The sequence below is a fragment of the Mastigoproctus giganteus genome, chromosome 10 (assembly GCF_048544385.1).
Source record: "Mastigoproctus giganteus isolate SK-2022 chromosome 10, ASM4854438v1, whole genome shotgun sequence".
Classification (NCBI taxonomy): Eukaryota; Metazoa; Arthropoda; class Arachnida; order Uropygi; family Thelyphonidae; genus Mastigoproctus; species Mastigoproctus giganteus.
Window position 1 is genome coordinate 40,475,621 of NC_143584.1, and position 14,999 is coordinate 40,490,619.

General features: G+C 37.0%; 1 protein-coding gene across 3 annotated transcripts in view; it reads left to right on the top strand.

Moving 5' to 3' along the window:
- Positions 1-8,110: 8,110 nt before the first annotated feature.
- Positions 8,111-14,999, top strand: part of LOC150078996 (kinesin-like protein KIF21A) — a 755,520-nt gene continuing 748,631 nt past the window's right edge. For 2 of the 3 annotated variants that reach the window (XM_090383539.1, XM_090383541.1), the window contains exon 1: positions 8,111-8,313. In XM_090383539.1, coding sequence (XP_090239665.1) covers positions 8,279-8,313 — 35 coding nt within the window. In that variant the 5' untranslated portion in view covers positions 8,111-8,278. Of the gene's footprint in view, positions 8,373-14,999 lie in introns of all 3 variants that reach the window. The other variant, XM_090383540.1, reaches the window with a different exon arrangement.

Here is a 14,999-nt window from a genome sequence, read left to right on the forward strand (position 1 = left end):
TATTCGCATAATTGTACATTACATTACATTACATTCCATTCTTATTAATCATATTCGCATAATTACATTCCATTCTTATTAATCATATTCGCATAATTGTATCTTATTAATCATGATCGCAAATTTGTATCTTCATTTCTTGATTATATCTCACTCAACTTATTTCTGCCAAATATCATAGGTATTTAATTTTTCTCCTCTTCATATTTTTAATTTTTTTCCTCTTCATATTTTTTATTATATTTCATGTCTATCACTCAAAATATACACTACAAGCTAGCGGTATTAATTTCCACTTCAACTAACACTCTCATAGCCAAGGCCCTCTCTATGAGGTTGGGTACTTACACACCCAGCTTGCCTAGTATCCTTTAAACTCTTTTCCTTCTCTTTACATCTTTCTACTTTCTGATCTTCGTTTTTCTGTCCGTTGAACTATTAGTGTAATACGAGGGTGATTCGGACATTCTCACTTTTCTTATTCTCACTATCTTCGCCTCTATATTTTTAACTTCTTTTCCCTCCCCTACCTTGCATTGCTTCCTTTTTCTATACCGCTATCTTGTTATTCATTATTATTTAACTTACATACTTTTGATTTAAACTTACGTTCTTACACACTTAATTTACTAAACACACTGCGTTTGCGTTCTTACATACTATCGACTCAATTTATTTCTAAATACACTACGTTATTACATAATTTATTAATCTAAATACACTGCGTTGGGGCTACCTCACTCTTGTTTGTGGAGTCTTAAAAAATTAAAAAATTAAAAAAAAAAAAAAAATTATTTTTATATCCATTTAATTTTTTTTATATCTATTTCATTTTTTTATATCCATTTCATTTCTACAGCTTCTCCATCAGCATGAGTTTGCATAGAAACACAGTGTTTGGTACATGATCAGGTGTAGCCCCCTGATGAAATACCTGATCTATGTACCAATTTTTAATTTTTAATTTTTAAATTTTAAATTCTTTAATTTTTATTTTATAATTTTAATTTTTATTTTATAATTTTTATCTCTATTACCCTCCCCTCTTTTTCTTTCAGCTTTTGTACATATGATTGGCCTGTTAATTCGGTATTAATTCAGATTTAATTCTACTTAATTTTATATAGGTTCTTAACATTCTTTTTTTCTTTTTTTTCTTCAACTAGGCTCGGCATTTTGTGTTTAATAACTTCTCCATCTATATTTATTTTTATTTTTATTTTATTTTATTTTACTTTCATCGATGACACTTATTTATATACATGTATCCTGTTTTGCTGCTTTGAGCATTCAGGTACACGTACTGTTTTTCCTTTTTTTCCACTTCTTCGTTTTCATATTTCATATATATATATATATATATATATATATATATTGTTATCAGGGCGTCTCAAAAATACACGGCATAACTTCAGGAATGAGTTCCTCATATGTAGACAATAAAAAAAATGTATATCAACACCGTTCCGGAAATGCTTGGTTTCCGACTTTTGAAGGTCTGTCTATGACACAACTGTTCACATCACTTTATAGTAATTGTTCAAAATGTCCACCTTCTGCCTGAATACAGGCCTCACATCGACGTCTCATGGACTCGCGAAGACGATGTCAAATTTCTGGCATGTTTCGTATTGTCTCACAACCTACCACAATTCGATTGCGGAGAGTTTCCACATCAGCTACCGGAGTCGAATACACCAATGACTTTAAATGGCCCACAAGAAGAAATTTTGTGGGTTTATCAGTGAGCGTGGAGGCCAGCAGTTGGTCCACCCTCTACCTCATGAGTCGTAGATCCTCGTTGTCCTCTGTCGGCAGCACGAGGTGTAAAGGTCCCATGTTCACAAAGGCGGCGATGGATGCCTCAAACGTTTTCCTGTCTGGACATCTTCGTTCTGGGAACCTTTCATGGTACAAACGACGAGCCTCCAGAGCATTGCCGTCCGCCAAACCGTACATAAAGTGCATATCCGCTTGTTCCTGATTTGAGTACATGGTCGGAATGGAAAACCACCAGATTCTGTCAGTACTTTGTGATGAAGGAAATCACCTGCGTGAGATAAGACATTTCGGTTAATAACTCGGGAACCAAACATTTCCGGAACTATGATGATATAAAATATTCTTATTGTCTACATATGAGGAATTCATTCCTGAAGTTTTGCTGTGTATTTTTGAGACACCCTGTATATATATAAGTGAAGTGTCTAAGATTGGACAAATCCTGCATCCACTGGAGGCAGTGCAATACCAGTGACTGCCAGCAACCCTTGGATTGCCCAGGCCTGAGGGGAAATTAAAAAAAAACAAAACTGGATCAATGTGGGGGTAGATCTTCAAAAAGATGGTCTTCTAAGTGTTATTCAAGGTGACAATGTTTTTACTTTGTAAGATACAACTCACTGTTGAGGCTGACGATATTATCAAAAGTTCCTTCGACTCATCTGGTGAAAAATTGCTCGATGAATCCGATAGGCAGGACGTTCTCCGTTTACAGAAGAATAACTGTTTATTTTTCAAACAAGAAATTTACCATTTGCAGTGACTTCCGCAATATTCCAAAGAATACATTCAGAGACTGCTCCAGGTCTCCATTTTAGGACCATTCTTTTGGAACGTGGTGATGAACGAGTGGCTATCCTTCAACTTCTAACACAATACATGGTTTGATACGGTAATGAACTAGTCCTCTTGGTTGGACGAACAACGTGGGCTACTTTGGAAAGGCAGGTAAACTCTTATCTTTCTGTTTTATCTGACGCTCAAAACTCATAAGCTCACACTCTCTACAACAAAAGTCAAGATATTGCTACTTAGGGTTCACTTGATCCCCGCAGGCTTGCCTGTCATCGTGTTTAACCAAGACTTCCTGGAAAGTCAAGCCTCATTTAAATTTTTAGGAACTTTACTAGACCAGAAATGGATTTTCATGCCAGAACGTAACCATTTTAAAGAAAACATCAAAGCACACAGTCAGTCCTGATGACACGGGCAAACGCTGAGGTTTATGCTTTGATGTTGTAAAGGAGTGTTCTTTGGCTGATATACAAGGAAGATTTCTTTCCTACAATCTTCTATAGGGCACAGGTCTGCTTTCATTTTATTACCAAAGTGACATTCCCTGTCAAGGTCAACCAAATACAGGCGCTGTTCCTTCTTCAGGTGATGAGCATGTAGAATGACATTGATCCCAGAACTGCAAGTAATTTCTAGTTGCCTCCCATTAAATTTGTACACAGCCTTCTGTGAGCTAACATTTTACACCAGATTAAAAAAATAGAAACTGAGCTCCTGGTAATACCAAAAGACTGTATGATATTAAAACCGAAAATAAACTACAATGGCGTGAGGTCCATCTCCTGTGGACCTCACGCCACTGTAGAATTTCCGAATTATATTCAAAGTGGATATCATTCGGAAATTCTTTCAGAACGCCAGCTTTTCCAAAACTGCCCTGGAAAGGCTCACCCCAAATATGGTATTGACGTATACCATATTTGGGGTGAGCTATATGTCTGGTATTCACCAGACATATAGATTCATCAAGGCGAAACTGAAGAAACTTTGTCTGTCGCAAGAGGACCAGTGCCTCTGTGTAGACAGAGAAGACTGGCTACACCTGATGAGAGACTGTAACGCCTACCTGGACTTCAGAAAAAAACCTATTGACAGCAATCTCCCATCTCTCATGCCTTTCAATGATCTTATTTCTACCAAAGAATTCAAAACTCTTCTCAGTTAAGCCACAAATCTGTTCAAGCAGAGAGAGAAAGAGACGATCTTGACAGGCATTAGCATCTCAGCAGTTGCAAACTTTGACAGAATAGTCGTATCCCAAGCATGTATCGTGACACTACAGTTACTTGATGTCAAGGTGACATGCAATTTACGTTACCAGGTGCTAACTCTGTATAGAGGTAAGATACATTTCAGTCAGCTGCTCATTCTGTTTGCCTCTTGATATGTGCAGATTAGTTGCTATATTCATGTTTTCTGGAGTAGAGACCATGCCAGTGGTTTCTGATTTTTGAATGTGTACACCCCAGGCAGCAGTTGTCATGTTATTTCTTTAATGCTATTTGTATTTCAGTATATATCCATTTTCTAGGGCTCCTCACCCACTAGTGGCCTTGATACACCTGCTCGCCTATGGAACATCTTTCCCATCTCTTCCCTCTTTGCCTCCAATTTCAGTCCATCTCTTTGCTTTCCCCTGACTTCCTGATTCAGCCAAAATATTTGCTTGTTAGAAGGGGACCCTCCCAGCAGCCATTGAAATCCCCGACACAATTATCTCCATACTGTTCCAATAAAATACTTCTAATTACTTACACCACTGCCCGCGGCTGCTGTTAATCTGTAATTCCAAATATCTCCCAATTAGTTTTCTGATCCACTCTAAGACTTGTCTCGATAATTTCTTCAAATATTTTTGCACTCCTGATATATATATCCTTATTCACCCTGATAATGTGAACAAATAGCAAATATTACCAAAATCACAGCATAATAACTCTCGTATATCTCCTATATCTTGGGCATTTTGCAACCATGTTCACCTTTATCATACCATTATCGTGGGTTTTAATAACGTCTATATTGTTCAGAATAAATGGAGATTTTTTGAGAGTCAAAGAACACAAATCGTACACAGGTTTCAAAATCAGATCCTGTTTCTACTAATGGAACTGTGACATAGTTATAAGATTTACTGCTTCTTAGTTTTAACTACAGTTAAGTACTTCATCATATAATCAGGTAGTTATGACTAGGAAAATAGGAAAAAAATTAAATAAAAACGGAAAACAAAAAAGAATAGTGATGGATGATCTTCACATTCAAAATCGGTCTTGAAAAAATTAAACCACAGATTTCTTAGAGTAATTTGTGATTTAAAATGCACAAAATTGGACCGAAAACTGAAAACCGGAATTTACCCTTACCTGAGACCGACAAATTCAGCCATGTTATGAAAAATACCCATAAAAATTTCCTACGTCTAGGACGGGAATCGAACTCTGGTCTTTTTCGCCTAGTGTGGTAGGGACGATGATTATACTAAGTGAGCTACCATCTAGACCTCGTGGGTAGCACATTTGGTAGGATCGCCGTCCTCCTCACACAGGGTGGAAAAGACCATAATTCGAGTCCGTCGATAACGGGAGGAATTTGTATAGGCTTTTTTCACAACCAGGCTGAGTTAGTCGGTCTCAAGCGAGAGTAGAATGGTTTTCTCTCCCGGACACTTGGGAAAGAAACAAAAAATCGACCAGAACAGAAAATCGACCTCAGAACATACTTAATTTACATACAATATACATGGAGAAATAATGGCCTTAGTAGGTTGCTGATATTCCTAAACCCCTACTACAACAACAACAGCTACCATCTATGACTTTTCGTCGAGCAAAACAGAAAACAGGCAATTCAGCAGAGGATACATGAAATTTATTGATCATGTTACACGTTGTCAGACTAATTAGATTTTGCTTGGCGATAATATGACTGTTTTTCTTTCATCATCTTTTAGTAATTCAGAAAAACAGTTTTCATAGTCTTCTTCACGTAGCCTTTTCATAGCCTTTCATAGCCTTCACGGTCTCAATGATTTCATCCAGCTGTGAAATGCTATTAAGAAGTGTGGGGTACAACTACACATGTTGTTTACAAGCGCATAAAGAAAATCCGGTCTGTGGTCGCTGTCGAGAAGAGGACAATCTTATGGGAAGCACAAGTTAACTCTTTGTATTATTATTCTCCTCAATTAATTTAACCCCTAATTTTAACTAAACATAACTTAGCTTTAGCTTTTTCTTTAATTTTTACCCTCAATTAACTTTAATTCTTTATTTCAATCGTTGAAGATAGGAATGATGTGAACTTTCGTTGGAAAAGAAGTATGTTTAAATTCAGAGTGACGTAATGATACAAAAAGTGAATGTCAAAGTAAATAAGAAAAAACGTGTCTATGTCATTGATTTTGGATGTGTAATTTATTAACGCACCCAAAATACACACTGAATAAAGTTCAATTTTAAATAGCTTATACTGTATAATCTATGTACAACTTTCATCGAAAATACCATATTGCGATTTTATTAATCGGAAGTTGAAATTCTTTTTAAATCTTATGATCTTCACGTGTCAAAACGAGGAATACTCTGTCTTAATTTATATTAAAAACTTAACAGCTATGTCGTAGCATGTCGACCGCGCGCTCTTGGTTATTAGCCATATGGTGCTAGGAATCCTGAGGCTTTTGCTGCACCAGTGAAAAAAAATTTTCTGAATTGCTCTGTGTGTGTGTGTGTGTGTGTGTGTGTGTGAGAGAGAGAGAGAGAGAGAGAGAGAGAGAGAGAGAGAGAGAGAGAGAGAGAAGGGAATCACCAAGAAAGAGAAAAATGATGATATCCAGCTCAGGATCCTGGGTGTGCCAAGTCCATACTCACCAGATGTGAGCCCCGGTCTACTTCGACTTCCCTTGCACCCTTGCCATCGCTATTAACAAGACGCGGTCGGAACCTGACTAGGATGGGGGAAGCAAGTTTTGTTTGTTGTATTGTTATTCAAAAGTTCGGCTTGGATTTGTGTATGTACACGCGGGCGCTTCGCAACCTTCGATGCGAAGGGCGTGAAAGAGTTTTTTTTAACGGACGGTGACGAAAACTTCAAGGATTCAAATCCTATTGGATAGCAGAGCTATCCTAGAGAATTAACAAATTCTCTTTATATGCGTTTAACCTATAGTTCTTTGTTCTGGCACCGGAATATACACTGGTGTTCAAAGAAAGTGCATCACCCCTTAAAATTGTAATTGTCGTCCGAATAACGTAAGCATATGGCAATATTTCTTACAGATTGCATCAGATAAGATTGACCGCGTAGGTGATGACGTAATATTGCATCAGCTGTTACTCTCAGCTATATAAACACGCTCTGCAAGAGTTACAGTCATCCCTTGCTTGTGTCAGGATGGCGAGTTATGTGCAGCTGAAGCCACGAAGAAAGAGTGCCATTGTTGCTTTACGTGAGGAAGGATGTTCTTCCCGTCATATTATTATTAACCATATGGTGCAAGCAAGCCTAAGGCTTATGCTGCACCGTCCAAAAAAAAAAAAAAATATATATATATATATATATATATGTATATACTTGAGGTATGGCTGCTGCTGATTGTTAACATTAGCAAAGACACATGATGCAAGAAAGCAAGCTTGTATAGCATCAGCCAAAAAAAAAAAAAAAAAAAAACCACCCTTATTTCACCCATCCACCCCCTCCAAATGTTTATCAAGTTCTGCCTTGAATCTATTTAAGCTATCAACTTCTACAACGACAGATGGAAGTTTGTTCCTGCAATGAACAACCCGCTGGCTACCAGCGGGTGGTACCAGCATTCTTGAGTTTCGAAAGAAACTCAAGAATGCTGGTACCACCCGCTGTTTCGAAAGAAACTCAAGAATGCTGGTTCTGCTGATAGGAAAAAAGGAACCGGACGCAAACGAGTCTGATTTGAACATACCACGTCAGTGTATTTTCAGTCATGGGCGCCAGTCCAGGAACTTTACTGTCACACCTCGTGTATCTCTTGCCTCCCAAAGGTTGGTGGATAACAACCAGACAAATGAGAACTCCAAATGAAAAATTTTATGGGACGGTATTATTATTATTATTATTAGCCATATGATGCTCGGCTCGTTAAAATAAAATATCTTATATATATATATATATATATATATATATATATATATATATATATATATATATATATATATAGGACATTACGGTTGCATGTACAAACAGGAACAACACTCCAATTTACTCCGATCCATTCCGAGAACTAGAAAAAGCTGCTTTTTTTCTGTTTCCATAAAAAGTTGTTCCGTAACAGTTTGAAAAGGAAGTAATGATAACTTCAACATTTTTTTGTTCGGTTCGAAAGCGCGGGTATAAGTACGGGATTGTAGTTCATGTCACCCAAAAGTAACAATCCAACAAATGGATATTTCTTACTGTTAGCGTGGGAGAGTATGACTTTTCTGTAGTTGCTGAAGTATGATGACTCCGCCTATTATACTAATTTGGAATTTGAGGACGTTGGTCACGTGTCGAGAGTGTCATAGTAGAAAACGAAGTGCGAACTAACTGTTTAATTTACGCTTCAATGGAAAGAATATCGAGGTGGATAAGGGTATTCGTGAAGAACGTGTAAAATGGTGTCAGAACAGTTTTCGTGTATAAGTTTTCGCATTTTTTAAAATATTTTACTTGGGAAGAGATGGCGGATGAAACAAGCGTTAAAGTTGGAGTTCGGTATGTGAATACTGAATCTCACATTTAACAGTTGTTCAGTTTCTTTTTTGCTACTTATAGTAAGAAATACTTTTTTTTTTTTTTTTTTTTCTTTCTTTCTCCCCTTCTGTTTTTTTTTTTTTTTTTTTCTCCATTTATCCTGTACTTTATTGTTATTCGTTCGTTTGGGTATATGTGAATAATTTTTAATATTTCTTTTGATTAATAATACATTTTATTATATAGTGCAAGAAGGTAGTTTGAATAAATTCAAGTTAGAACTAGACACATGGGAATGTTTTTTGGCTGATGCTCTTATAAGCTTGCTTGCTTGCATCGTTTGCTACTACTAATGTAAATTTGCCTGTACTTGGAGTAGTAACTGTTTTATGGACTCATTCCAGTAGATTAATTTGTTGGCCGGCAAAGTTTTATCAGTACTTATAGTAAAGGTTGCACACATGCTGTTCAATTATTTTGATTTTTATGTTGTAATATTGTTGAGTTCGTTTGCGTGGGGGAGAGAAAGATGAGTATAATGCATCGCTCTTAACACTTAGACACTAATAGACACTACAGGTATGTGTCCAGTTAGTGTACAACACAGCAGCATACAGTACATGCATATACACAAGATTTGTAAGCTTGTAAATTGTGAATGAATAAAGTTTCAAAGTAAATTCTGCAATAAAAATAATACAATACGTACGATGATTATATAGTTTTATCAGGAAGTAAGTCCAAGACTAGGAAAAGAATGCAAAACGTTCATTGTTTTCCAATAATCTCATTCATTAGCCATATGGTGCAAGGAAGCCTGAGGCTTTTGCTGCACCAGCCAAAAAAAAAAAAAAAATTCTGAACTACCCTGAGAGAGAGAGAGAGAGAGAGAGAGAACAAGAGTCAGAAGTAGAAGAGAATTATCAAGGAAAAAAAAGAATGATGATATCCAGCTCAGGGCCGTGTGTGTGCCAAGCCCATACTCACCAGATGTGAGCCGCTGGGTATATATGAATATGTTATATGAATATATAACATATATATTATGAATATATTAACATATATAACTCATATGAATAGTCATAAAAATATCACAGTATAAGCAAGCAATCTAGATAACCATAAAGCAAAACCAGATAACCATATTTGTTATTAAAACTTAAGATTAGTAAAATAATAAGAGGAGTTTACCTCAAAATAGTACGTAGAACACTTCCATATGATACCCTCCAGAAATTAAAACGGAAAAATCGACAACTTACTGGTACATTAGAGTAAAATATAAATAATTAAATAATCAATTTAACACAATTCAAATCAATTTAAAACAATTAAAAATCAAATTAACGCAATAAAAAGAATCTATCGAAAATATTCAAAATGATTTTCCTTCCTGAAGCTGACAATGCTTTTCGACCGTATTCACAGGAATGAAAATTCCGGTGGTCACGTGATTCCTGTGTTATTACAGCTCTGATTCATACTATCTAAAACTTAAGATGTACAGATTTCTAAATTGAAATTGGACAACCAATAAAAAATTAACATATAAATTTACTTTCACTGTAATTGCATCCTTGTACATTTTTTCCCAAGGTTTTCTTGTGTACAGTATGGAATAATAATTGAATTTTCATTGTTGTTATTGAGCTCTAGGAGATGATTAATTGAGGATTTTAATGATGTTCCTGTAATGCACTGTAAGTTGACAACTTTGGGCATGGCTTCCATAAAAGAAATTGCACAAGTTGGTATTTTATGAATAAATGGTGAGATTGTTCATTTACTTTTGGTTTGTATTTCATACATAAGTGTATAAACACTCCTGTCAGTTCTATAGAATGGCCTCTGAAATTCCAGTATGGCATCTCTTTTAGCATTAGTAGAGGCATATAATGCAAGAAAGCAAGCTTATGCAGCATCAGCCAAAAAAAACAAAAACAAACAAAAAAACCCCCGCTTCCACTTCACTCCTCTGTTCATTCCAGATGCCTGTCCAGCTCAGCCTTAAATTTCTTTAGGCTATCAACTTCCACAATAAAGGATGGAAGTCTGGTCCACCGACTAACTACCCGCTGGCTAAAGGTAAACTTCCGCACATCTATCCTGCATCTGTCCTTAATTTGAATTTATGGCCTCTCAGGTGATTATTCTGAGCAAGAGGAAGAATCCCATCAGCATTGAGCATGCTCAAACCATTCAAGGCTTTATACCCCTCAATCAGATCACCTCGCAGGTGCCTAGTCTCCAGACACTGTAATTTGCAAAACTTATGCCTTTCTTCGTAAGTGCAACCCTTTTTCCATTCACTAATCTTGTTGCTTTTTTCTGTACTCGTTCCAACAGCTCTACATTCTTCTTAAAATGAGGCCTCCAGACTTGTATACAGTACTCAAGGTGTGGCCTGACCATTGCCTTATACAAGGGGATAATCACCTCCTTATCTGACAAGACACCATGAGCTACTCTTGCAGACCGTCTCCACTGCTCAGAAAACTTCATATATCCCTACACAATTACCCCCAGGTCCGTTTCGTTCTCTATCATTGTCAGTGTAATACCACAGAGTTGATACTACACTGGCACACCCAGGGTCCTGAGCTGGAAATCATCATTCTTCTCTTTCTTGGTGATTTCCTTTTGACTCTCTCTCTCTCTCTCAGGGTAACTTGGGAATATTTTCTTTTGCCTGGTGCAGTATAAGCCTTAGGCTTCTTTGCACCATATAGCTAATAATAATAATAATAATAATAATAATAATACATCATTCTGGGGTTACTGCTTCCCATATGTAGTACTTTACATTTGTCAATGTTAAACTTCATTTGCCACCCCTCAGCCCATCTGCTCAACTTTTCTAGATACTGCTGCAACTACTGTTGCAGCAGTATCTAGACAATACGAAACTTCGTATTGTCTGCAAACTTGGACATTAAGCTTGATATACCATCATCAATATCATTTACAAATACAGAAAACAACGATGGACCCAACACTGAACCCTGAGGGACTCCACTAATAACATTATTCCACGATGAGCAGTGTCCATTGATTTCCCACTCAACCATCCCTTTATCCATAGCAGCAATTTCCTTCCAATTCCACACTGCTCCAATTTGTTCAGCAGTCTTCCGTGTGCAACAGTATCAAAAGCCTTTCTAAGATCCAAATATGTGATATCAAAGTTATTTGCTGCATCCAGTTCCTTTGTGACCACATCGTAGTATCCAATCAAATTGGTCAGGCAAGACTTTCCCTTAACAAAACCATGCTGTGGTTTTGTTAAGGTCATTCATTTTTGATAAATGAATCTAATTTAAAGAAAGATTCCAATTTTCTTTGCACAGTTTTTGTCCTATATGCATTTTTAATTACAGTACAGACATTATCAAATGCAATAATTGTTTCTTTATCAATATTACTGCAGACAACACATTTTCTATTATGCTCAATGAATTTTGGGCATCTTTTTTAGATGGTAGTGTGCGTGCGTGTGTGTGCGTGCGTGTGTGCGTGCTTCTTCACGTTTGCTACTGCTGGTAACAAAAACATCATCGTTTTGCCTGGTGTTCAGCAACTCGCTCCTCTGGTGTTGCGTTGTTGTGGTAGAAACTTCATCATCCACTTTCACAGACTTTTCATATTTGCCAACAAAATCCATATGCTCCTTCAAATTCCCCATTCCTCAATGTTGCTATCACATTTGTCGGCTTGACTATGTTTTTTGATGATATACTCTCCAAAGCCACTCTTTCTGAAGCACTTGATGCAGTACTGTCCCAAGCAATAACAAGATTGCAGATAGCATCCAAGACATTCCAATTTGGCTGTTTCCTCCTTCTACGTTGCAGATCAAATACCTTATCAGGCAAGATCTATATGCTCTCTGGAGCCTATAAATAATGCCTTGGTACAGTGGCTGCATAAAAAACTGGTGGTAATGGAGGTAAAAACAACAGCTATATATTTGTCAACTTAAGTGTCTCGGCAGAATGTGCTGTACAACAACGTAGAATCATCAAAATGTTCCTTTTTTTCTGAAGCCGTTCTTTTGTTCACTTTTGATAACCAACACTGAAACATTTTGACCTTAAGCCAAGCACTTCTGTTGGCCTCATAATCAGAGGGAAGTTGGTTCACTTCTTTAAAACATTTTCACAAGTGGACATAGTTTTGTACTGCCATCTGAATTGCAGCATAACAGAACAGCGAGTCTTTTTTTACTTAATTTTTCACCATGACAGAACTCTCTTCAAACAGCAAATGTTTTGTTTGGCAGCAAATTATAAAATAAACCTGTCTAGTCAAGATTAAAATTATCCTTTGCCTCATATGCTGTAAGTTAAGAAACACATAAAATCTAAGGAAGTGCATCCAATTGATGATGGTGGACAATGCAATGTTGAGTCTGTTTAGTGTGACATTATTATTATTTTATTATTATTATTATTAGCCATATGGTGCAAGGAAGCCTGAGGCTTATGCTGCATCAGCCAAAAAAAAAAAAAAAAAAATTTTCTGAACCACCCCGAGAGAGAGAGAGAGAGAGAGAGAGAGAGAGAGAGAGAGAGAAGTAGCAGGGAACCACCAAGAAAGAGAAGAATGATGAAAAAACACTGGCAAAGGAAAAATGAGAGTAGGTGTGTGTTATAGGCCTAATGAATCTGATGAGTATAATGAGCAATTGTGCAGAGAAATATAGTGGGCCAGTAAATCAGAATATCTTATAATGGGGGATTTTAACTTTCAAGATATTGACTGGAACTTGCCGTTGGTCACTCGCATACTAGCAAGACTTTTGTGGATTTATTGGATGACTGTTTTCTGCAGCAAAGTGTTTGAGAGGTAACCAGAGGGAGTAATACCCTTGATCTGATTATTAGCAGTGATTATTCATGCATTAAGAATTTGCAGATAAAGGAACCACTGGGTGACAGTGATCACAACCTACTGATGTGGGAATTACTGAAAGATGTAACTACCATCAAGGCTAAGGGAAGGGCGTTTGCTTTTGTAAAGGTGACTACAGGGGTCTCAGACAGTTTTTAAATTTTGTACAGTGGGATCAACTGATGATTTTACCAACATTGGATTCTAAATCACTTAATTTTGGAGGCTACTAGGCTTTTCATTCCAATTAAGAAATATTGTTCAAGGTTTAGGCCTAAATGAATGTCAGATGAATTAATGAGGCTCGTGGCAGAGAAATAAAATGTATGGGATGCATATAAAGTATCAGGTGACACAGAAGCCTGTGGCAGATATAAACTAGTCTGTAATCAAATCACAAAGAAGGTTAGGCAAATAAAGGCAGATTACGAGAAATCTTTGGCAAAGGATGCAAAGAAAAACAGCAAAGAGTTCTTTACTTATGTAAATTCTAGAAGGTAATGGATGAATCAGATTGGACCACTTAACATAGATGGCATGACTATTGATGATCACACTCAGGTAGCTGATAAACTGAATGCGTATTTTGCATCTACATTCACACATGAGCAGTTATTTAATGAGGAGAGTGCTAGAGAGTTTATCAAACTGTAACAGGGAGCTAAGTGATTTTGTAATAGCTGAGAGCAAAGTGGAGGAGAAATTGTTGAAGTTAAATATAAAAAAGGCACTTGGGGTGGATGGAATCTATCCAGTTATATTAAAGGAGGCAGCAAAGGAAGTAAGCAAACCCTTAGCCATAATTATGAGAGCACCCTTGGACTCAGGGGAGGTCCCTATGGACTGGCAGTGAAAGGAGAAACTTGAATAACACAGAAACATAACAGGGTTTAATATAACAAGAGAGAATTTTACATACTTCATTCGAAGGATATACTAAGTCATTTCATTAATTAGATATTTCATTAACAAGGTATTTCATCAAACAAAATATTTCATTACACATGTTAATCAAAACAAGTTCAGCAATTATAAGATCAAATCTTTTAAGTTTAAGGCTTTTCATCTGTAGTTCCAGTAGTTAACTTTCAATAGGATCAGTTTAGCAATTAGCAAGGTTAGAAAGGAAACATTTTAACGGCATCATGGTCACTAATATCCTTACATTGCATGCTATGCTTATATCATTTTTAACTTACCAGTATCTAAAGATCACACTAGGTTGATCGGTCTATGCTGTGGCTCTCTTCAGTTGGCTCAGCAGAATAACGGTCAGCTTCTGGCTGGGCTCTTCGGTCCTTCCTTTCGTGTCTTCCTGTTCCTCTCCGTCCGTCGTCTCTTGACGATGACTCTTCTTCATCCGTCTCCCTCCGTCCGATGATCTTTCTCCTTGCGAGGGTCCGCTTTTTATGTCCCAAGCCCGCCCACACTGTTTATACAAAACTTCTTTCTCATTGGTAGGAGCCGAGTCTTAAGATGCCTGATGTTTTCCCATGATGAGTCATGGAAAGGCACTGGATTCAAAGAGGTATCTCACGCCACCTCTCGAATATGTGGCTCGACACGTGGAGCCACTCTACCATCTCCCTTTGGCCTAATTTGCATCTTAAATGAACGTGTCCATCCGGTGTTTACAGAAATCTTACATTACACTTGCAAGTGGCTAACTGAGATAGCTGTCGCTGGCTAACAGCTGTAGGCCTCTTTAACACACAGTTATTATGCAGTTATAGCGACTAATTTTGCGATTATATTAAGAAAAAGATGCGCTTTTACTTGAGGATTTTTACTTCGCCTTGAGCTTTTCATTTGGTACT